General features: G+C 46.3%; 1 protein-coding gene across 6 annotated transcripts in view; it reads right to left on the bottom strand.

The window, feature by feature from the left end:
* Positions 1–24,064, bottom strand: part of hdlbpb (high density lipoprotein binding protein b) — a 100,891-nt gene that overhangs the window by 49,190 nt on the left and 27,637 nt on the right. For all 6 annotated transcript variants that reach the window (XM_078533804.1, XM_078533800.1, XM_078533805.1 and 3 more), the window contains exons 5-11: positions 21,750–21,965; positions 20,130–20,336; positions 15,372–15,587; positions 3,042–3,248; positions 1,464–1,571; positions 493–597; positions 126–204 (exon numbers count right to left, since the gene is read on the bottom strand). In XM_078533804.1, coding sequence (XP_078389930.1) covers positions 126–204; positions 493–597; positions 1,464–1,571; positions 3,042–3,248; positions 15,372–15,587; positions 20,130–20,336; positions 21,750–21,965 — 1,138 coding nt within the window. The remainder of the gene's footprint in view (positions 1–125; positions 205–492; positions 598–1,463; positions 1,572–3,041; positions 3,249–15,371; positions 15,588–20,129; positions 20,337–21,749; positions 21,966–24,064) is intronic.

Genomic DNA, 24,064 nt, shown 5'->3' with positions numbered 1-24,064 from the left:
TGTAGCACTTTCGGAGAGCCAGTGCAGGCATGATGGGCTGAATGGCCTATGCGCAATTGGTTAGATTCCAGAGGAATCAGAAAGCGCACCCTCAGCCTACGCCGGGCACGCACGCAGAAACTTACTATTTGCTCCATTCTTCCCTATTAGATGACGGTGGAATTTCTGCTCGACTGTGATCTCCGTGTAGTCCATGCGCGTCAGCTGAAAGGGAAAAAGCAAAGCCGAAAGGTCACTCGCCAGCCACAAGCCGGATTGTCCAAAACTTCATTGTCCAGCGACAGCCCCTCAATGCATGTAGGAGGGGCCGCAGCACAGCGGCATCAAGGCTGAAAAGAGCGGGAGGTGAAAGCGGTCATCACTTTGAATGCCTCGTAGCTTGGACTTTGTGAGGCAAAGTGAGGAAAGGGCAAGATATGGAGGGCAGCGGAACAGTGGGGGTAAATGGCAATGCATTTAATGGGAGAAAAGAGTACTGAATAAAATACTGACCAGGTCATTGATGATGTCCTGGATCTGGGTTTGAGCAATCTCCACTTCCTCTGTTGGGCCCTCCAGTGTGATCTTCTCATCACCATCTGTGAACTCGATATGAACCTACACCAGATGGGTCATATAACCCAGACATACACGTTACTTGTGACTACAGGAATAAAATGATGATATACATTCCGATCCCCCTCGGTACAATTCCTGGTTCTGCGCCTGGCTGTATTGGACGATCTAAGCATAACGGCTACAGGGAAATCAGCTAGGCTCACTTACAGGGCAGGCTGCTTCCTTATATCCTGCCCGTCATACTTCCACCTCCATAATATTGCCCATGTTTGCCCTGCCTCAGCTCATCTGTTGCTGAAACCCTCATTCCCTGCCATTGCTCCCCCTGGACTAGACTGTTCCAGCACTCTTCCCTCCAGCCTCCCAACTATCACCATCCGTAAAGTTGAGCTCATCCAACGCTCTGCCGCCCGTATCTTAACTCACACCAAACCCCGTTAACCCATCAGCCCTGTGTTCGCTGAACTACATTAGCTCCTGCATAAGCGAAGCCTTGAAATTAAAATTCTCATCCTCATGTTCAAATCGTCCATGGCCTCTCCCCATCCCAATCTTTGTAACCTACCCCAGCCCTATAGCCCTCCGATTTCTCTACACTCCTCCTATTCTGGCCGCTTGGGCATTCCCAACTTTAATGCTCCGCCACGTGCAATCAAACCTTCAGCGGCCTGGGCTCTAAGCTCTGGAATTCCCTCCATAAACTTCTCCGGCTCTCTCTCCTCCTTTAAGACGCTCATTAAAACCTACCTCTTTGATCCAAGCTTTTGGTCATCAGTCCGTAATACCTTCGGTGTGATTCGTGATAACAAAGTATCTGAGGACTTCTTAAAATGTTAAAGGTGTTATATAAATGAAAGTTTTTGATGACACAAAAGGCTGTTGCCTGGTGATGACCCAGTGATTACCTTGGGCAGCTGCTGGGTAATGCGGCCAATGTTTTGTCCCTTCTTGCCGATGATAAAGCGATGCAACCAGGCCGGCGCGGTTACTTCAGCCACCATCACACTCTTAGCCTTAAAGCCCAAGGGGAAAGAGAAAACAGAAAGGTCAGTGAAAGGCTCACGTTAACATGGAAAGAGGAAGATGACAGCCTCACTGCTTTGGAGACCACTGAGGAGGAACAGGATAGGAATGATGGCAAGATAAATCAAGACTTGATCACATCCGGCATGGATTTTAAACAATAGGAGGAAAGGAAATGTATTAAGGAGGGTCACCAAATGTCTTGAGGGGTTTGAGATGAATATTACCAAGTTAAAAGGGCAGTTCTTGAACATGACTGGTGTGGCTACCAAAACAATTGTTTGTGCTCAGTGTATAGGGTCCTTGTTGGCACAAAGAGCAAGTTTCTTATCTTGGCTGTGATTTTTAAGAGAGATGTGAAGTGATAGAAATGCTACCACAATGTGGGTGGCAATGTAGTACAGGACGTTGAAACATAATTAAGTTGTGCAACCAATGCATGCAAAGTGACCAAACATAGCACCAAGTGCCTGGACAAGACATAATACCAGGGCACTGGAATGTAATTAATGCAGAGTGTCAAAGTATTAGGTACAATCGAGACAGCATCAAGGTATTGAAGTGCAACCAATAGTGCAATCAAGGCTTTAGCATCAAGCCACCGGTGAAACAAGGTTGAACTGCCCTCTTCTCACTGTTGAATTTTTGATCTCAGTTGCCCTGCCCCAGTGCAGAGAGGAGGGAAGTGTTTCCAACTTCACTCTCATATGGCCCCCAGCACCTGGACAAAGAGAAGCACTGGCACAATCCGAGGAGCTAATCAAAGGAAACTGGAGCAGGACCGGACCATACAGCCCCTCGAGCCTGCTCCGCCATTTAATACGATCCTGGCTAATCTTCTGCCTAAACTCCACTTTTCTGTCCCTCCCTCGGTTCCCTCAAATATCTATCTATCCCAGCCTTGAATATACTCAATGACTGCACATCTTCAGCTCTCTGGGGTAGGAAATTGCAGATTTACAACCCTCTGAGTGAAGAAATTTCTCCTCATCTTAGCCTTAAATAATTGACCTCTTATCCTGAGTCTGAACTCCCGTGTTCTAGATTCTCCAACCAGGGGAAACATCCTCTCCCTGTCTACCCTGTCAAACCCCTTCATAATCTCCTACGTTTCAATGAGATCATCTCACATTCTTCTAACTCCAGAGTAAAGGCCCAATTTACTCAGCCTCTCATCACAGGACAATCCTCTCGTTCCAGGCACCAATCTAGTGGACCTTCACTGTACTGCCTCTAAGACAAGTACATCCTTCCTCAGATATGGAGGCCAAAACTGTGCACCATACTCAAGGTGAGGTCTCACCAAAGCCCTCTGCAGTTGTAGCAAGACTTCTTCATTCTAGTTGCAATTTTGAGAGTGGTTAACCAAAATGAGTGTCTATGGGGGTGGTGTGGAAGAGATTTATACACCCAAATATTAACATGAGCCTGAGTGTACTATTAGGGACCACTAGGATTACCTTGGCATAGACCTGAGTCAGAGCTGGGCCAAGTTTGTCAGGTTCCCCTCGGAGAATGATGGTCTCAGAACTGCTCTCCAGTGACGGCATTTCCACGGAGACCCCGGTCATGTCCAGTATTTCCTGCAGGGTGTTACCTTTTGGGCCTATGATGTACTTGTGCTGAGATTTCTTCACCTCGACCGATATCGTTGTGGTTTTCCGTTTCTGTTGGCAGAAAGACACAGCTGAAAACTAGCCAGGTGCCAACCCCAACACAAAAGCCAGCTAGAAATCAAACAAAAGAGAACGTTTTAAGGCTCGTTAACTTTCTGGCAATTCTCCCCTCTTAGCCATGTTGACTCCTTGCCGGGTAGGGTTTCGGGCACTACGCCCTTGTGAACCATCCTTTGAGAGTGAGCCTCCAGAGTAGAAGCGCAGCACTGAACTAGTTGACAGCAAGAGCATCACAATCCAGCACAAAACTTGCATTTATATAGTACCTTCAACATAGTAAAATGCTTAAAGTGGCTTCGCAGGGGTATTTTCAATCAAAGTTTGACACCAAGCCATGCAACGAGATAGTGTGTGTCAGGGCCGATAACCAGAAGCTCAGTCAAAGAGGTAGGTTTTAAGGAAAGACTTAAAGGAGGAGAGAAAGGTGGAGGGGTTTAGGAAGGGGATTCCAGAGTTTAGGGGCCAGGCAGCTGAAGGCACAGCAACCACTGATGAAAACTGAGGATGAGTAAGGGACCAGAATTGAATGAGCGCAGAGATCTGGGATGGTTGTAGAAGCCCAAGTTACTCCTCAACCTCTATCCACCCACACACACACACACACACTTCCAGCCTGGAGCACTAATCACCAGCAGGGAACAGGAACCCTGGCTGACTGCTCCGCCCCTTAGCGCAGTGCTTCACAAGTTGGGAGTCTGCAACTTTCCGGGGTGGGGAGGCAAAATAATACATACCGAGCAGGGCCAGCCTCATAGATGGGCAATGAGTGAAGCTGGGGGCTGACTTGGTGCATGCTGGGAGGTGGGAGCAGGGTGCCGCTACCACAGATGGAGCAGAGAGTGGGTTTGGCTGTCTCACCTGGGAGGGAGAGAGCATGGAGGTGTGAGGAGGTGCCTTTGTAAAGACAAAGACCGCCATATCTGGAATTAATCGGTTAGTAAATACCTGTTTGCTTCTTTCATGGGATGTGGGCATCGCTGGCAAGGTCAGCATTTGTTGCCCATCCCTAATTGCCCCTGAACAGAGTGGCTCGCTAGGTCACTTCAGAGGTCAGGAGTCACATGTAGACCAGGCCAACAGATTTCCATGAGTGAACCAGATGGGTTTTTACAACAATCAATGATAGTCGTCATGGTCACCATTACTGTGACTAGCTTTCAATTCCAGCTTTATTAATTAAATGAATTTAAATTCCACCAGCTACCATGGTGGGATTTGAACCCATGACCCCAGAGCATTCACCTGGGCCTCTGGATTAACTAGTCCAGTGACATTACCACGACGTCACCGTCTCCCCCTACTTTCAGATTAGGTGTATTTTATAGCATTATAATTCGGATGGGGGGGGTCTGTGATTGCTACTCTATTTGAAAAGTCCTCACCCAGCGATGCTGAAGAAAGTCAGGGGATCTCACACACGGCTCCACTTGAGATCAAAAGGGGGCACCAGCCCTGGACTCAAACTTATAAACCTTCTTAGGTGCAGGCGCTCTTTGTCTTGCGTTTCTTCGTGTACGTTACATTTTTGCCTGGTCCACAGGTTTTATTACACAAACCATGCACACTACCAATCGTGATGGAATGGTACAGCACAGGAGGATACCATTCAAACCCATCATGCCAGTGCTAGCACTCTGAAAGAGCTACCTAGTTAATCTCACTCCCTTGCTTTCACCTTCATACTGTAGCATTTTCTTCGTTTTTAACCATCTATCCAGTTCCCTTTTGAAAGATTTTTAAAATTTCATTCATGCGATGTGGCCATCGCTGGCTAGGCCAGCATTTATTGCCCATCCCTAATTGCCCTCGACAAGTTCATGGTGAGCTGCCTTCTTGAACCGCTGCAGTCCTTGTGGTGTAGGTACACCCACAGCGCTGTTAGGGAGGGAGTTCCAGGATTTTGACCCCGTGACAGTGAAAGAACAGCGATATATATCCATTTCCATGTCAGGATGGTGAGTGGCTTGGAGGGGAACTGCCAGGTGGTGGTGTCCCCATCTATCTGCTGCCCTTGTCCTCCTAGATGGTAGAGGTCACGGGTTCGGAAGGTGCCGTTTCTGAATCTGCTTCCACTGCCCTTTCAGGCAGCGCATTCCAGATCCTGATGACTCACTGGGTAAAAAAAAAGTTTCTCTGTGTTTTGATGATTATTTTAAATCTGTGTCCTCTGGTTACTAATCTTTCTGCCAGTGGACGCAATTTCTCCCTACCCATATCCACTTCATAATTTTGAACACCTCTATGAAATCTCCCCTCAACCTTCTCTGCTAAGGACAACAACCCCAGCTTCTCCGGTCTCTCTACGGAGCCGAAGTCTCTCATCACGGTAGGATTTTACTAAATCTCCTCTGTGTTCTCTCCAAGGCCTTGACATCCTTCCTAAGTCACTCAGATACACTGGACAGCGTTTAGAACAGATTTGATTTGTTCAGACCACAAAAAAACTATCGCCCATTGGTCACCCACTCCTTTAAATATCTCCTTATTCCTAAAATTTGCCTCCCATAGTTCACTTCACTTACCACCCTTTGTCTGTTAAAACCTAATCTGTCTGTACACCTGCTAACAGCAAGCCCATTTCTCCTGGTTCTGGCAATTTGCAACACATTACGAGGGGTTTAATTTATTGCTTTCCTCAAAGGATATTTAAGCAACATGTCCCCTGAGCCCCCTCTGCTCCAGAGTAAACAACCCTCAGCACTTCAGCCTCTCCTCACGGCTCAGATGCCTTAAGCGCCAAACAGGAAGGATATCACAGAGTCACAGAATTGTTCCAGCACAGGCGACCATTCTGCCCATCGTGTCTGTGCTGGCTCTCCGAAGGAACCATTTACCTTGTGCCTTCTTCCCATAACCCTGCACATTTCATTTCAGATAGTAATCCAATCCTCCCTTGAGTGCCTTGATTGAACCTGCCTCGACCACACTCTCAGGCAGTGCATTCTAGATCCTAACCACTCAATGCGTGAAAAAGTTTCTCCTCATGTCTCCATTGCTGCTTTTGCTAATTACCTTAAATCTGTGCCCTCTCAATCCTTCCACCAATGGGAGCAGTTTCTCCATATCTAATCTGTACAGGTCCCTCATGATTTTCAACACCTCTATCAAATCTCCTCTCAACCTTCCCTTCTCCAAGGAAAACAGTCCCAACTTCTCCAATCTATCCACGTAACTGAAGTTCAATTCTCCATAAAGCGTGATGCCTAGAACTGGACGCAATGCTCCAGTTGAGGCCAGACCAGTGTTTTATACAAGATTAGCATAACGTCCTTGCATTTGTGCTCTATGCCCCTATTAATAAAGGCTAGGATACTGTGTGCTTTATTAACCAGTCCCTCAACCTGTCCTGCCACCTTCAATGACTTATGCACAAAAACACCCAGGTCCCTCTGATCATGTACCCTCTTTAGAATTGTACCCTTTAATTTATATTGTCTCTCTGCACCTCTTCCTAACAAAATTAATTACTTCACATTTTCTGCATTAAATTTCATCTGCCACTTGTCTGCCCATTCCACCAACCTATGTCCTTTTGAAGTTCTGCACTATCCTCCTCACAATTTACAATGCTTCCAAGTTTCATCCGCAAGTTTTGAAATTGGTCAAGGTCATTAATATTAATTCATTCATGGGACATGGGCATTTCTGGCTAGGCTAGCATTTATTGCCCATCCCTAATTGCCCCTGGAGAAGGTGGTAGTGAGCTGCCTTCTTGAACCACTGCAGTCCATGTGGTGTAGGTACACCCACAGTGCTGTTAGGGAGGGAATTCCAGGATTTTGACCCAGCGACAGTGAAGGAACTGCCGATATATTTCCAAGTCAGGATGGTGAGTGGCTTGGAGCGGAACTATATATCAGGAAGATCAAAACCAACCACTGGGGAACTCCACTACAAACCTTCCTATTAGCCTTGAAGGAAGCGCAGCAGCTATTTACTAGAATGATAACTGGACTCCAAGGGTTAAAATACAAGGAGGGATTACACAAACTGGGGTTGTATTTCCTGGAATTTAGTGAAGGAGTGATTCGATCGAAGTTTTCAAGATGTTAGGGGAAACAGCTAGGGTAAATAGGGAGAAACTAATTCTGCTGGTTGGGATGTCATGGACTGGGGTATACAGGAAAAATTGGTCAGACCTTTCAGGGCGATAGAAGTTTGGAACTCTCTTCCACAACTGGTTGTTGATGCTGGATCAATTGTTGGTTTTAAATCTGAGATTGACAGATTTTTGTTAAGCAAAGGGATTATGAGATATGAAGCAAAGGATGGTATATGGAGTTGGGACACAGATCAGTCTTGATCCCAGTGAATAGTGCAGAAAAGGCTAAATAGCCACTGTTATGTTGGTTATCCTTTCCTGCATTGCCTCCAATGCCTTGGCTCCCTTACCGTCGAATAGTGACCAGGGACAGTACACAGACTCCAGGCGAGGCCGTACCCGTGACTCGGTTATTCACACGTGTTACCACCTCCTGCCATTGAGTTCTTGGATCCCGCCCTTCCTGCTGCCGTACACCGTACTATTGGTTTCAATGAGCTTTCCTGCCTATACTCTTGCGTTGTGCTCTGTTGCCTAGAGCCATTTTGTTAATATTCCCAGGGTTTGTTTCTCTTTCCTAATGTAATTACCCTTGCAGTGGTCCACATTCATTTGCCAGCCAGCGGCCATAGTTATCCTATCACTTTGCCGTTTACTTTGCTTCTTCCCTTTGGATCATGTATAGTAATACTGAAAACATCTGAAAGAGCATGCATTTATATAGCACCTTCCACAGCCTCAGGGAATCCCAAAGCATTTTACAGCCCAACTAAATACTTTTGAAATGTAGTCACTGCTGTAATTTAGGAAAGGCAGCAGCCAGTCTGTGCACAGCAAGCTCCCACAAACAGTAATGTGATAATGACCAGGTCATCCGCTTTTGGTGATGCTGAATGAGGGATAGATATAGGTCAGGATAACAGGGAGGGCTCCCCTGCTCTTCTTCAAAGCAGTGCAGTGTGAACTTTCATTTCCACTCCCGAGGGGGCAGATGGGGGTCTCAGCTCATCTGAAAGACAACACCTCCAAGAGTGCAACACTCCCTCAGTACCGGAGTGTCAGCCTGGATTACGTGCTCGTGTCTCTGGCTTAGGACCTGAACCCACACAACCTTCGAACTTCAGAGGCAAGAGTGCAGACACTTATATAACCCTCTCTGAGCCATGCTCCCATGTAGCGAGGCTCCAAGTTGGCACAGGAAACTCGCAAAACTACCCTTTTATGGGCACAGCTGTACAACGTGAAATTTGCACCAACATAGTTCAGGCTGATTTTTACTGAACCAGCACTTTTGTTTAACTTACTGTTCCAAAATGCCAAGCTACAACATGCACTGGGTATAAATAACATGTTTGTGCCAGAGCCCCACTCGTCCCAGTGGATTTCTCTGCTACTAAGGCTTCCTTTTGCAACTCTATATGATACACACACACGCGCACACACCTATATATGAATAACCAGTTCCCCTGTGTAAAGTTGCTGCTAACGTCATGCATATCTAGAAATGCAGACCTCCAGGGAATGCTTTACACTCCTGCCAGAGTTCGAATCTGGTGACTTACTTTTGCCAAAATGGCGGAGGCGTGTTATACTTTTGCGGAATCGCAAAAGCACATGTTCGACTCACTGCCCAGAGATTGTTCTAGACGCTTGCAGTGATGCAACCCACAGCGATCCGGTTGTGAGCAAGCTAAATCGACCCAGTCGGCTGAAAGCCTGCATGTAATTTGTGAATGGCTATTCCCAGGATGACCGGTTAGCTCAGCTGGCTTGAGGCTAGCGTGCAGTTCAGGTTAACGCCGACAGCACGGGTTCGATTCTTGTGCCAGCTGAGGTAAACTTGGGCGGGCCTGCCTCCTTGCCCTGCCCCTCAGATTGGAAGGCAGTGGCAAACCACCACTGACAAAACCTACCAACCTCTCAGGATGAAGTATCAGCACGCAATTAGCCAAGGACCTGCCTTCAGGCAAAGCACACACGATGGAAGGAAGGAATACCAGGATATTATTTAAGCTTTTTATCTGCACACAATTTGAATGTATGTTTTCTGCATATCAGAACCCCCCCTCTCCCTTGAAAATCTCAACACATTCCATCTCCACAAAGTGCTTTGGGATGTCCTGAGGTTGTGAAAGGCATTGTATAAGTGAAAGTTTGCTTTTTCTTTCTTCAAACACCGTCATTTACCCAAAAGAAAACAATGCCCTCACTGCAGATGTTTATCACTGTACAATAACAGAGAAAAATGCTAACACAGCAACAAATACAAAAGAAACAGTGGCAGACAGATTGACCTGGATCTGCTCATGAACAGTTCACGGGTTCCAGTTTAATAATGTACCAGGTCAATATAAAAGTTGCAGTCTTAATTTGCATGGGCTGTTTCAGGGCCTCTTGGCCACAAATAGTGAGGCCATAACTAAAGGTTAGTCCTCTCTGGCCATTGCTGCTCTGAACTCTCTTGCTCCTTCTAAATACAACATTGTTCTATACGCATTGGCGTTTATGTTAAAGTCAAGACTTTTATACCAGCGGTTCCAAAGCTATGGGACGCGACCCCCACTGAGGTCACCGAAACATGCAAATGAGGTGTGGAGCTCCCCCGACTGTGCCCAGGACCAGCAACAAGGCCCAGGCAGGATCTTGCCCCGTCTTTAACCCTGCTATTTCTCAGTCTAAGGCCATGGGCTCTGCCCATGATTGCTTCACTGAGCCTCGAAGCCCAGCCCCAACCATGAATCTGGTGGCAACGCCTCCACATTTATTTATTCTTTCAAGAGGCTTGGGTGTCGCTGGCTAAGCCTGTCTGAGCCCAACTACATCACCTGGTGCTGCGTAACGACCTGGACTTCAACATCAGCCATCTCAAGACCCTCAATCTGGGCTTCTGTTGCTTCCTTGGTCAAGGTTTATGAGCTGGGACGGCTCAGATGAAGAAAGGAGTGACGAGTACATAAAATAATAACATTTTCATAAAGTAATTTAAAAACACAGATTTTCATAATTATATGATTTATTACATGTTGATCTACTATGCACAGACTTTAATAATTATATACTGAATGCTACAATGCTGCTTTATTGCTGTTTTGTTTTTGTTTAGCATTAGGATTGCCTTAACTTTCAAGTGTTAAAATGAGGTCATATTGAAAAATAGTTTGGGGAGCTCTGCTTTAAGTCATCTCATAACTCTTCCCCAGGACCTCAGGAGTTATGGATCTCCCAAGATGAGTATCCATCCTCCTACAATCCACAGATTTAAAATTACCTCATCTTTATCATGTCTTAGTCTGAGTTAGCTGTGGCTCGTTGGGGAGCACTCTCACCTCTGAGTCAGAAGGTTGTGGCTACAATTCCTATTCCAGGGACTTAAATACAAAATCCAAGCTGACACTCCCTACACTGGTACTGTGGAAGCGCTGACAACACAAAAACATCAGAAAATACATTCCAATCCCGTTTAATAAATACGCTCATTAAATATTGCACACATAAATAATCTAATTACCCTGAGCACGTGTCTTCTATGTTTCTTTGTCTTTCCTATTGCTCTCACTAGGTGCTTATCCAGTGGCTGCAGTCTGAGTGATGGAAAGTGTCAGGAAAATATAATAATTTTCATAATGTTATTGGAATTTATTGTAAAGTAGGTATTGTGTGTGTGTGTGTGTGTGTGTGTATGCGCGTGCGTGTGAGACTTAACTGAATTAAAGACGGCTGGTCTGAAGGCTTTGATGTATCAAGAAGGGAAGCCAGGCTTGAAATGTTAAATAGGTAAACATGGCTGGAGTTTTAGAATGTGAGGTGTAAAGGCAACATTTGCATTTTTAGATAAATTAGATTAGTTTGAATTTCAAGAGCTGGTGAAATGTTACACTTAGCCAGAAGAAGCCAAACAGTGTGTTTATTTTTCCCAAATCTTACTAATAAGATTGGTACTATGAAAGATTATTATTATTAGAAAAGTAGAGTTGAAAAGACATATTAAGACAATGAGGCTTACATTAAAAAGGGAGAAACATGTATAAAAGGGAAGGGGTTATGTGTAAGGGAAGAAGGCATTCTAAGATCTAACCAGTGTGAAAAGCCTCCAGCCTCTTAAGCCTCTAGTTGCTGTCTACAAGAACAGAAGTGAAGAAAACTCACTTTGAATTCGACTGTTCAGGGTATCGTGTTACTTTGCCTGGGTCTTTTAAAATCTATGGGCAGAATTTTGGCCTTGGTGGGCAGGCTTGGCGGGGGAGGGCAGGGACAGTTGGGAAGCCGACTGCCGCCCGCAATCGGCACCGCACCGCGATTTCACGCTGGCGGGCCAATTAAGGCCCGCCCAGCGTGAAACGCAAGCGGCAGGGCTGAGCGCTGTCTGTGTGGGAAGGGGGAGGGAGTGCGAACGAGCTGAGTGCAAACTTTGCGCATGCGCGCGAGTGCAATCTCCCTGAGGCACGGAGCTGTCTCAGGGAGAAGAAGGGATATTAAAAAAAAATAAAGAAAATAAAAATGTAATAAAACATGTCCCCATCATATGACTCTGTCACATGAGCAGGGACATGTTATTAATGAAAAATTAAAGTTTTTATTTTATTTTTATTTGCTTTTGGAAACCTCCTCCCACCTGTGGATGAGGTTTCCAAAAGAAATGTCAAGGCCGCTTGGCCTTTTCGCCTGTCCGCCAACCGTCAATTGATTACTTAATGGCCTTAACAGGCCTTTTAATTGCCGCCCGATCTATCGCTCGGCTGCCCGTTGACTTCGGCACACTCAGCCAACGTCAACGTGCATCATTTCACGCTCCTGCGGGTTGGGCATGCACCCGCTCGCCGAGCGAAAATTTCTGCCCTGTGTGTTTACTGTTGTCTTAATGGAGGTGTAATTGGGAGTTAGATTAACTAGGGGAGCTAGGACTTATCATAATAGTAACTTATAAACCTATGTATGTGCTTAAAACCTTTTTTTTGATTCATAAAGATTTAATTTAGTTTTGTAAGAAACCTATAGGATTCGGTGGTCTTATAACTACTGAATTCAAGGCACACATCTCAAAATACAAATTGTAACATAGTTGTGGCAGGTGTTTCAAGTTTCCCCCTGGGACTTGAACAGCTCAGCATTCACCATCCGCCATGCCATAACAAACCATAAGCACCTTTGGGCTTAGAAAAGCCTGCTGCAGTCTGGGCTGGCTGCTTGACGGGCAGCAAGGGCACTGATGGAGCGGCAGGGGTAGGAGCAAGAGTGCTGCCGACCTTGACGGCGCTGCCACTTTCCTAGGGTGGTGCCTCGGCAAACCTGCTGATCCGCTGGATGACAGATTGCTGGAACGCTGTGAGGCCCTGGAAGCCCGTGCGAACAGTGGTATCCAGAGCCACGATGGTGGCAGTCTGAGCTTGCAAGGCAGCAGTCTGAGCATCCACGGCAGCGCTCAGACCTCTGATGGAAGCTGCCTGTGCCGCAATGGAAGCTGCGATGTCAGCCATCAGGCGCTCTGTCATGGCGGGGTCTACAGATGGGCTGACGGGGGTCACCACCCTCTCCATGTTTGAGAGGGCGAGCTTTAAACTCTGCATAAAGCTCTGTGCCAAGTTGGAGCTGGACTCCTCCATGCTCCTCGCCATTGCGCGCAGACTTTCTGGCAGGCTTTCCAGGGTACCAACCATTTGGTTATGCATGCCCATCAGCCGTATCCTGTAACCTGGGCCATCAAAGTCCTCGTCTGACTCCTCAATGACGGAGCTAGTGTCCGACCTCGCCCTCCGGCAAGTTGGCACCTGCGCCGTCCTCTCCACCTTCCCTGGTTCCTGCACACTTGCAGCCGGTGTCTCATCATGCGCAGGTCCCTCTTCTAGCCAAGCCTCTGAAACACGCATGGTGTCAGTCTCTGAACCGGTGGCTGTGCCTGTAGGATCGAGTGATGACGTTTCTTCTTTTTCATCGTCTGTTTTGTCTTCCTCCTCTGACTGGGATGGTTCCAGTTCTTGGGAAACTGAAATGAAAAAGGTACAAGGGAAAGTAAGGAGGTTGTGCTTATGTCGCCTGCGTCCTATGAGACAGAGGAGATTGTGGGGATTGGAAGAAATGAGATGAGAGAATTAAGTACGCAGATACCTTCATCCTTGATCTCTCCAATGACACCAGCGGCCATGGCCTCAGCGATGCCCCTTCCCATGATTGCCTCCTCACCGGGTGTTAAACCTTGCAGATGTGCTCGTCCTCCTCCAGTTTGTTCTTGTTGCCCCCCATTAAGCACCACCTTCTCCTGCAATAAAGAATGAAGTGGTGTCAGTGAATGTCCTGCAATATGTTTGGGTGATGTGGCTGTCTTAATTAAACAGCTGCCAGCATTTGAGAGCAATGAGTGTGAGGTTTGGAACAGTGCTAAGCGTGAGAGGGTGAGATAAACCATTTAACTGAAGGATTGAGTGTTAATTGATACATTGATGGTAGGAGGGTGAAGGCGGTGTTGTTAATTGAGCAGCGGATGAGGCTAGTGGTGCATAAGCTAAGATATGCCATTTGAAGATTGAACTCACTCACCTTGACAACTCGAGTTAGATCATTAAACTTCTTCCTGCACTGTATCCATGTTCTTGGAGCTATACTCCTGCAATGACCTTCACTGCTATTCTTTCACATTTCTCATATGTCTTGAGAGCCTCCTGACTCAACCCCCCACCCCCTACTGCGGTTACAGGAAGTTTCTCCTCTCTCCACATCTTACATCTCGTATGTTCAGCCATGCTTCAATCTTTTACAACATAGATTGTCTCAACAAAGGACTCTCACCACTCCGGATGAGTGCAGCTACAACAACACTCAAGAAGCTTGACACCATCCAGGACAAAGCAGCCCACTTGATTGGCACCCCTTCCACAAACATTCACTCCCTCCACCACCGTCGAACAGTGGCAGCAGTGTGTACCATCTACAAGATGCACTGCAACAACTCACCAAGGCTCCTGAGGCAGCATCTTCCAAACCAACGACCACTACCATCTAGAAGGACAAGGGCAGCAGGTACATGGGAACACCACCACCTGCAAGCTCCCCTCCAAACCACTCACCATCCTGGCTTGGAAATATATCGCCGTTCCTTCACTGTCGCTGATTCAAAGCGAGTGGGGAGGGAGTAACAGATTCAACTGAGGGAGAGTGACAGGGTTAACTGAGGGAGCAAGTGAGGGGGAGCGACAGCATTAACTGAGGGAGCGAGCGAGTGAGAGTAATAGCATTAACTGAGGGAGTGAGTGAGGGGGAGTAACAACATTAAATGAGGGAATGAGTAAAGGATTGTGACAGCATTAATTGAGCCAGTTAGTGAGGGAGAGTGACAGCATTAACTGAGGGAGTGAGTGAGGAAGGGTGATAGCATTAATTGTGGGACCATGTGAGGGTTAGTGAAGCACTAACTGAGTGAGCAGAGTGACAGTGTTAGCTGAGGGATTGAGTGAGGGAGAGTGACAGCATTAACTGAGGGAGAGTAAGTGGGAGTGTAACAATTTTAACTGAGAAGGGAGTGTGACATATTTAACTGAGGGAGTGGGAGAGTATTAAGTGAGGAGGACTGAGGGAAGAGCAGCAACAGCATTAATTAAGGAAGTTGAAAGAGAGTAACCCCGCAATTCAAAAGCGTTTCACTGCCTAAAACCTTTGCGAGATCTGTATGACAGGCTAAGGCGGGATATAAAGACAAAAGCAAAAAACTGCGGATGCTGGAAAACAAAAACAAAAACAAAAATACCTGGAAAAACTCAGCAGGTCTGGCAGCATCTGCGGAGAGCAGCACAGTTAACGTTTCGAGTCCGAATGACCCTTCAACAGAACTTAGTAAAAATAGAAGAGAGTTGAAATATAATCTGGTTTAAAGAGGGGGGGGGGGGGGGAGACAAGTTCTTCCAGCTCTACTTGTCCCACCCCCCTTAAACCAGCTTATATTTCACCTCTCTTCTATTTTTACTTAGTTCTGTTGAAGGGTCATTCGGACTCGAAATGTTAACTGTGCTCCTCTCCGCAGATGCTGCCAGACCTGCTGGGATATAAAGACATGTGTCGTTCTCATACAGAGATGCTGTTCTAACCTTCTCCTCATAGATCTTCCTGATGCGGGTGCCTGCTTGGGCCACGGGCTCCTTCTCACCGGTGATGAAGATCTCATCCTTGTTGATGCTGGGAGGCGGGATGTTGATACGAGCTCCAGTCTCCTGCATGATCTCCTGGACCACTTTGTTGTAAGCCCCAGCAATGAATGGATGGAAGACTTTCTCCAGGTTTATCCTCTCGACAGCCCGTTTGTCCTAGTGCCAGGGCAGAAAACAGGAGTTAAGGCAATCAGGCGAGCTTTTTACTTCTCCCCTGCCAGCAATGCTGTTGTCGGTCAGGAATTAAAATGCAATCTTTCTTTTTAGGTATGCAGAGATAGTATCCAGATCACCCAGGGAATGTTCAAGATGCTGCCAAGTGGTACGGAGCCAAATTGTCCTAGACTCCAGTATGTTTCCCCTCATGGGGGAATCTAGAACTATATGAGGCACAGTTTTAACATAAGGGGTCTCCCATTTAAGATGGAGATGAGGAGGAATTTCTTCTCTCAGAGGTTCGTTAGCCTTTGGGATTCTCCCCCCCCTCAGCGAGCAGTGGGGGCTGGATCATTGAATATATTCAAGGCTGAGTTAAACAGAGTTTTGAATTATAAGGGAATCAAGGGTTACAGGGGGCAGACAGGAAAGTGGAGTTAAGGCCACCATCAGGTCAGCCATGATCTGACTGAATGGTGGGACAGGCTCAAGGGGCCGAATGGCCTACTCCAGCTCCTATTTCTTCGGATTTATCCCAGTCTAGACTGAGTTGCCACAATAGTAGGAGAGGAAACTCATCTCAACATTTCAGTATTGAGGTCATAGAAACAGGAGTAGGTTCCTCAGCCCTTCAGGCCTGTTCCACCTTTCGATCAGGTCATGGTAACTCCATCTATGTTTGGTGCCATATCCCTTAATACCCTTGCCTAACAAAAACCTATCATTCTCAGTTTTGAAATTTCCAACTGACCCCCAGTTTTCTGGGGGAGAGAATTCCAGAATTTCCAGTGGGATCATCCATGAACAGCTCTAATTTTAAAGTTTTGCCCCCTTGCTTTGGACTCCCCTTCCCCCCACCACCCCATCAGAGGAAATAGTTTCTCTCTCTCTCGACCCTGTCAATTTAATCACCTATTTAATCGTCTTAAATGCCTCAATTGGACCACCCCTTAATCTTCCATACTTGAGGGAATACAATCCTAATCGACCCCACCTACCCTCAATACTCAACCCTTTTGGCCCCGGTGTCATTCTGGTGAATCTGCACTGCACCCCTTCCAATGCCAATATGGCCTTCTTGAAGTGCGCTGCCTAGGATATCAACTGTAGACAAGATCTGTAGACAAGTTCCATCAAAGGTGTTCAGTATGGCGAAGTGTGGGGTCCATGATACATTTAAGGGGAAGTTGGATAAACACATGAAGGAGCAAGGAATAGAAGGATATGTTGATAGGGTCAGCTGAAGAGGGGTGGGATGAGGCTTGTGTGCAGCATAACCACCAGCATGGACCAGTTGGGCTGAATAGCCTGTTTCTGTGCTGTAAATTCGACCTGTACAGGAAGGGAGGCAAAGATCCCAAACATCACAATTATACAGCGATTGACTTGCTCCGAGAGACCACGGGGTGGCTGATGTGGGAATGGATAATGTCACAGTATAATAGTATAATGTAAGAGTGGCACCTTTTTGAGGCAAGGATTCTGACATAGCTGCAGGGCAGTGGCTTTGGAGGCTTTACTTGGCATCTAAACTGCGCTGTACCTGACTCAGAAGTGTGTGTGGTGCCAACATGGGTGCCCAGAATCAGAGTACGTTCCACTTTGCAGCACTAATGCCTCTCACCTCGAGGACAGCAGAGGGACCAGGACTGAGCATTTGGTCATTATGTTGGCAGCTGCCATTTTTGACCTTGGCCCAATTTCCCAACAACAGTGGGGGGGTGGGGGCGGGGGGGTGGGGGGTCTTCATAATTTCAGCTGGGCTCCTTGGCCTCTACCTGAGAGTTTGTCTGGGGCGGAAGGGCACAGAGACTGCCTCCTGCGGGCCTTGGCAGGCGTTGGGTCACTGGCTGCCTCGCTGCAGCCAGTCAAACAAATTGACATTGTTAAAAAAAAGTGGCTTCACCTCATGTAACAAACTGCTCTGCAATCGACTGCGTGGGTTTTAAATGTTAATGGCATCAGCAGTGTTGTGTTGCAAATAGTGGAAAATGCACAGGACGATGTATTTCCAGCGTTTCCATTGCATCTCAGAGGAGCCTGCATGTTGTGTCTCCTGCTGCTCTTCAAAATAGTGCCATGGGATCTTTTATGTCCACCTGAGAAGACAGACAGGGCCCTTGGTTTAACGTCTCTTCAGAAAGATGACATCTCCGACAGTGCAGCATTCCCTCAGTACTGCACTGGGGTGTCAGCCTAGCTTTTAACATCTCTTCAGAAAGATGACATCTCCGACAGTGCAGCATGCCCTCAGTACTGCACTGGGGTGTCAGCCTAGCTTTTTGTGCTCAAGTCGTGGAATGGCGCTGGAGGCCAGAACCTTGTGACTCAGAGGTGCACGTGCTACTCACTGGGTCACAGCAAAAGTTGAAAAGGTCCCGAGGTGTTTCACAGGAATGTTATGAAACAAGATTGATCACTGAGTCGAAGGGGCAGTGATTAAAAGGATGGTTAAAGAGATAGGTTTTATGGAAGATTTAAAAGGCAGCAAGGTGGAGAGGTTCAGGGATGGGGTTCCTGAGCTTAGGCGCAGCTGTTAATGATGGAGTGAAGGAAATCAGAGATGCGCAAGAGGCCAGAACTGGAGGAATGCAGAAGGGTTATAGAGTTGGAGGGTGTTACAGAGATAGGGAAGGGCAAGGCCATGGAGGGATTTGAACAGGAGGATGAGGATTTTAAATCTGCAGCGTGGTGGACCTGGGGGCAACATGGGTCAGTGAGCTTGTCAATGTATCAGTAATTGCATTGTCAAGGTCCAACCCCCTAAAATAGAGAAAGAGAAATAAAGAAAAAAGAAAAAAATAGAATCTTCTTGTTGACTGGCAATTACATTGTTAAGACAACTGCACTGTTAAAACAGGTGATGGACAATGGTTCACCTATAAATGGGTACAGCTGTAACACTCTAGGGGTGGAAGACTCTATGACACTGCAGAGTTGTCTTGAGAATAAACCAGCTTGAGGTAAAAGGTGACCTTTGGGCTCATTCTTCCATGACAAGCACTTATTGTGAGTAAGAGAACACAGCAGTGGCAGATGAATGGGACATGGTGCAAGTTAGGATATGGGCAGCAGAGTTTTGGACGAACTCGCAAGGGTGGAAAATTGGAAGCCAGGCAGAAGATCCTTAGCATAGTCGTTTCTGGAGGTAACAAAAGCATGAAAGAATATTTTAACAGCAGACGAGCAGTGACAGGTGATAGTACGAAGATGGAAGGAAGCAGTTTTAATGATGGGCTGGAAGCTCACCTAAGGGTCAAATAACATGCTGACTGCAAACAGTCAGGGTCAGTTTGAGACAGTGGCTAAGAAGCAGGACACAATCGATGGCGAATACCAGAGCTTTTGTCAGGTGCTGAAGACAAGCTTTGGTCTTCCCAATGTTTAAGAGCATAAGAAATAAGAGGAGTAGACCATATAGCCCTTTGAGCCTGCTCCACCATTTAACATAATCATAGCTGATCTTCTGCCTCAACTCTACTTTCTCTCCCCACCCCAAGCTCTCCATATCCCTTGATTCCCTGAGAGAGTAAAAATCTATATCCGCCTTAAATATGTTCAACAATGAAGCATCCTCAACCCTCTCTGGTGGAGAATTCCGAAGATTCACAATCTTCTCAGTGAAGAAATTCTTCCTCATCTCAGTTCTAAATGATCGACCCGTGTCAATCGAGACTGTGACCACCGCCCCCACTGCGTTCTAGATTCCCCAGCCAGCAGAAACAATCTCTGTGTCTATCCCATCAAACCCCTTCAGAACACAAAGAAGTTCTCAAGGTGAGTCATATTGGACTTGAAATGTTAACTCTGTTTCCCTTACCACAGATGCTGGCAGACCTGCTGAGGTCTTTCCAGCTCTTTCTGGTTTTAATTCCCTTCAGAATATTGACTGTTTCACTGAGATCACTTCTTATTTTCCTAAACTCCAAAGAATATGGACCCAATTTACTCAGTCTCTCATCACTGGACAACCCTCTCATCTCAGGGACCAATCTTGTGAACCTTCGCTGCACTTCCTCTAATGCAAATATATCTTTCCTTAAATATGGAGATCAAAACTGAGTCCAGTACTCCAGCTGCGTTCTCACTAAAACCCTGTACAATTGTAGCGAGGCTTCTTTATTCTTGTACTCCAAACTCTTGCAATGAAAGCCAATATGCCATTTGCCTTCCTAGTTGCTTTCAGTACTTGCTTGCTAACTTACTGTGCTCATTGTACGAGTACACCCACGTCCCTCTGAACATTGACATTTACAAGATTTCACGCCTTTTAAAACATACTATGTTTTTTCACTTTTGCCACCAAAGTGAATAACCTCACACGTCCCCCACATTGTGCTCCCTCTGCCACCTTGTTGCTCACTCACTTAACCTGTTTTTTACAGAAGTTTAATTGGCGGAACTTTCTGCGCATGTCCGGCAAGCAGCCATCTCATGACTTTTGAGTGACATGTAGCACAAATTCAGTCTATAGGAGACCCAGGAAGTGTCAAATCAAACAAGAATTATTGGATTTTTGAAAAGAAAGGTGGACAGCCGTACCTGTTCTGCAGAGATAAGCAGGATCTCGTGCCGCGACTTCTCAATGCCTTCCTTTGTCCCTGTGATTTTAATCTGGTTGCTGGAGTCATCGGGGCGGGGGATGTTGATTTTAGTTGCCGTCTTCAATTCTAGTTCCTGCAGCTTCTCTCCGTTCTTGCCAATGACAAACCGATGATGTTCTTTTGGGATGGTGACAGTAGCTGAAGCCTAAGGGAGTTAAATAGCTCAGTGAAACAAGGGATGCTGGTTATGTGCTTGCCACAATAGTGAGTGCTGATACAGAATATAGAAGATTTGCAAATCATTTCACTTATTTGTCTGAGACCATGGAGCCCACAGTCTGATGTAAGTAAATTTTCCATTATATACAAGCGATTTCAGAAAAATCACTCTGTGGAGCCACCTATTGGCAAAGTGTGCAACTACAGGCAACTGTTTACATACAGGATTTCCATTCTAAATGTTTACATATGCAGATTCAAGATTAACTTGACAAAATGTGCCGAAATGTGTGCAAACAGGAATTTATACAGGAATTGTACAGGTAACTGTAAAAGGGTGTCAGTCTGTCTTAGGTCGTGACTTTGAGCTAATCTGATATTCAGCTTTGGCAACCATGCATGATGTTGGCTGAAGTGTCACATTTAATAATATTCAGGTTACCAAGGAGTCTCTCTGTCTCTCGCAGGTTAATGCTCTGATTTCACATGTCAATAATCAAGGTTAATTCTATTCTCCTTCAGAGAATGGTAGTCTGTGCTAATATGGAGGCTTTCATTTAACAAACTGGCTAAAGGCGCTTTATACCGAGCAGTATAAGAGGTATCCGAAATGCTGAAGACATGTCAAGAGAGGTGGGCCTTGAGGCTTTTAGGAACATATGAACATGAATGGGCCTTTCAGTCCCTCAAGCCTGCTCAGCCATTCAAGTAGATCATGGCCAATCTGTATCTTAAATTCATCCACCCGTCTTGGCTCTGTAACCCTTATTGTCCTTGCCTAATAAAAATCTGTCAATTGAAATTTCCAATTGACCCCCAAGGTTCAACAGCTTTTGGGTGAGAGTTCCAGATTTCCCGATAATGTGAAGAAGTGCTCCTGAAATCACCCCTGAATGGCCAGGCTCTAATTTTAAGGTTATGCCCCCTGGTTCTAGATTCCCAACCCGCCCGCCCCTGCTCCCCCTCCCCCCCTCCCTCCCACTCCTCCCACCCTCCCCTCCCTCCACCCCACTCCCCCTGCCCTGCCCTCCTCCAACCACCGCCAACCAGAGGAAATACCTTTTCTCTAGCTACCTGATCAATTCTTTCAATCATCTTAAACACCTCAATTAGATCACCCACTAATCTTCTGGGGAATACAACGCTAGTCCTAGGCAATATGTATTCATAAATTGACCCTTTTCGTCCTGATATCTCTGTTGGATCTGTGCCGTAACCCCTCCAAGGAGAGTGGGGAGAGTCATAGCAAGACAGGGGAATTTAAAGAGGCAATTACTGTACAAGGCATCTCCTATTGATCATGAAAATGGAGGGGTGGGAGGCCCAGGGTATTAAAATAGGACTGCAGCCAAAAAGCCACCCTCCCCCGCAACAGAGATGTACTAATCCTGACAGCTACCTGGGTCTGAAGCCGAGCCACGATTTCCTTCCTTGCTTTCATGACAGAGTCGAGTTTACCGGTCACCATGATGGACAGGCCCTGATCTTTGGCCAGAGAGAGCTCAATATGGGCTCCCGTCTTCTGCATGATGTCCAGGCACACCTTCGCCTCCTCACCTTCACCGAACTGACTGTTGTCTTTGTACCTGCGCTCCTCCAGAGGGACATGAAAGACCTGGGTGGAGGAGACAAAGAGAAAGACATATAACGCCTGTCACACTCATCCTCTTGTACAAGGTACAGTAGCATAGTGGTTATGTTGCTGAAGTGAGGAATAATAATCCAGTTCAAATCCCATTGTGACAGAAAAATCTGCAATTAAAAAGCTGTTCTCTATAGAAGTAACTGTGAAGCTGTCAGATTATCGTGACAAACCAACCAGTTCATTAAAGCCACTTAGGGAAGGAAACTTAACCATCTTTACCTGGTCTGGGCCTAGATGTGATTCCAGCCCCTCGCCAATAAGGTTGACTCTTAACTGCTCTTAATGAACTGGCCTAGCAAGCCCCTCAGTTCTAGCAAAACAAGCTGCAGTGGTTCTGAAAGAAGGCCCATCACCACCTTTCTGGGGGAGCTAGGGATGGGCAATTACCGGCCTTCCCAGCAATGCCCACATCCCGAGAATGAAATCTCACAACAAACCCGTGGCCAAAAGCAACTCCCCATCCTGGCATGAGCAATCTACTGTTACTGAGCAAGTTCACACGTCCTTTGTAGTTAAGTACGCTGAAATGCTGTCGGACTTTAATTCAGCGACTGTGTTGACTATCTATGATACGTTTAAAAACCCTACTTGCCTACACAACCTTAAATGTGGCCGTTGTGTTTCAGGTCCAAATTCCTACGCCTGCGTTTATGATGACAACTGCCGGTGGAAATCTTCTGTGGTCCCTCAAGTTTTGCATCTCCCAGCTCCTTATGTATTTCTCTGGAGTACAGCCTATGTCCCAACCAACTCGACTTCACTGCAATCCAAAGTTTTGTTGTTTAGCTTTAGCTGCCGTTAATTCAAAGAGGGTAGGGTAGCCTAATGGATATGTTACCAGTCCAGCAGCCCAGCAGAGGCCATGGGCTCCCCAAGTCACCCACCTGGCAGCAATAGTTACAAAGTTCAATAAGGAGAAAATCAGAGTAAGCAATGGTCAGTTCTTGTATCAGGATTATAATAAGGCTGTTAATTCTTACTAACAGCTGTGACGAGTGTGCCCAAAGGCTGATCAAGTGACAGTCTGGTACAGGCATGTTCACAGAAGCGTATTTATCAGCTATGACCACAGACTCCATAGCCATCACTGAGTATGTTATGATTTTTTGACAGGAACACTATCAGCAGTTTAAGGAGAGGAATCACCATCGACTCAAGTTGAATTGGTTTAATCAGTACAACACCATGCTTACAAGAGTAGGTCGGAGGCTCCAAAGAATTGCTCACCTCCTGACTCCCTCAAGGTCTCTCCACCATCCACAAGACTGGTCGGGAGCGTGAAGGAATACTCACCTGTAAGCTGGATGAGTGCAGGGACCACAGCACTTGAAGTTTCCCAGCCCCTGACTCAATATTCAGCCCCTCCATCATCACCACCACCACCACCACCACCACAATGGGGTTGCCGTATCTACGTCTAACGCCGAGAATGACAAGAGCGGCACTGTCGGGAGAATACCAATATGTCCCGAGTCAGACACTACCCTGAAGGACATTAGCGAACAACTATCCTGCAACTTTCATGCTCATTTTATCCTAGTTCCAGCCCACAAGCGACCAGATTTACTGATTTCAGAATCATCCCAAGCCATGGCAGGATTTGGAGTCAGCTCTCTGGGTTGTTAGTTCAGTACCATAATCATTACCCTGACACACCCCATGTAGAATCCAGTCTGATTGAAATTTCCCAGCTCTCTTCACCCAGACACTTTAGCCTGATAGCATTTTGGGATGTCCTGAGGTTGTAAAAGGTGTCAAGATAGGAAATAGTTAATTTGATTAACAATTAACAAATGATTAAGTTAGTAATCAGAGGTTAATTGGTTAAGTACATCATTGGGTGCACATAAAGCAGAAACGTGTCGGCGCAACTGAGGCCTTGCGTGACTGGTGGGCACCGCGGGGGCTGGGGTGCATCAATGACCCTCAGACCACATTTTAATTTGAGCTTGATAAGTTTCCTTTGAAATTTTGTTTTTAGTTACAGTGTCCCTTTAAAGGACACTTAGTTTACCCGTCGCACTTTTGAATTTGCTGATTTGTTAATTTGATTTGTTCAAAAGAGTATA

This window comes from Cetorhinus maximus, chromosome 34 (assembly GCF_964194155.1).
Source record: "Cetorhinus maximus chromosome 34, sCetMax3.hap1.1, whole genome shotgun sequence".
Taxonomy (NCBI): Eukaryota; Metazoa; Chordata; class Chondrichthyes; order Lamniformes; family Cetorhinidae; genus Cetorhinus; species Cetorhinus maximus.
This window is presented reverse-complemented; position numbering and strand designations above follow the sequence as displayed.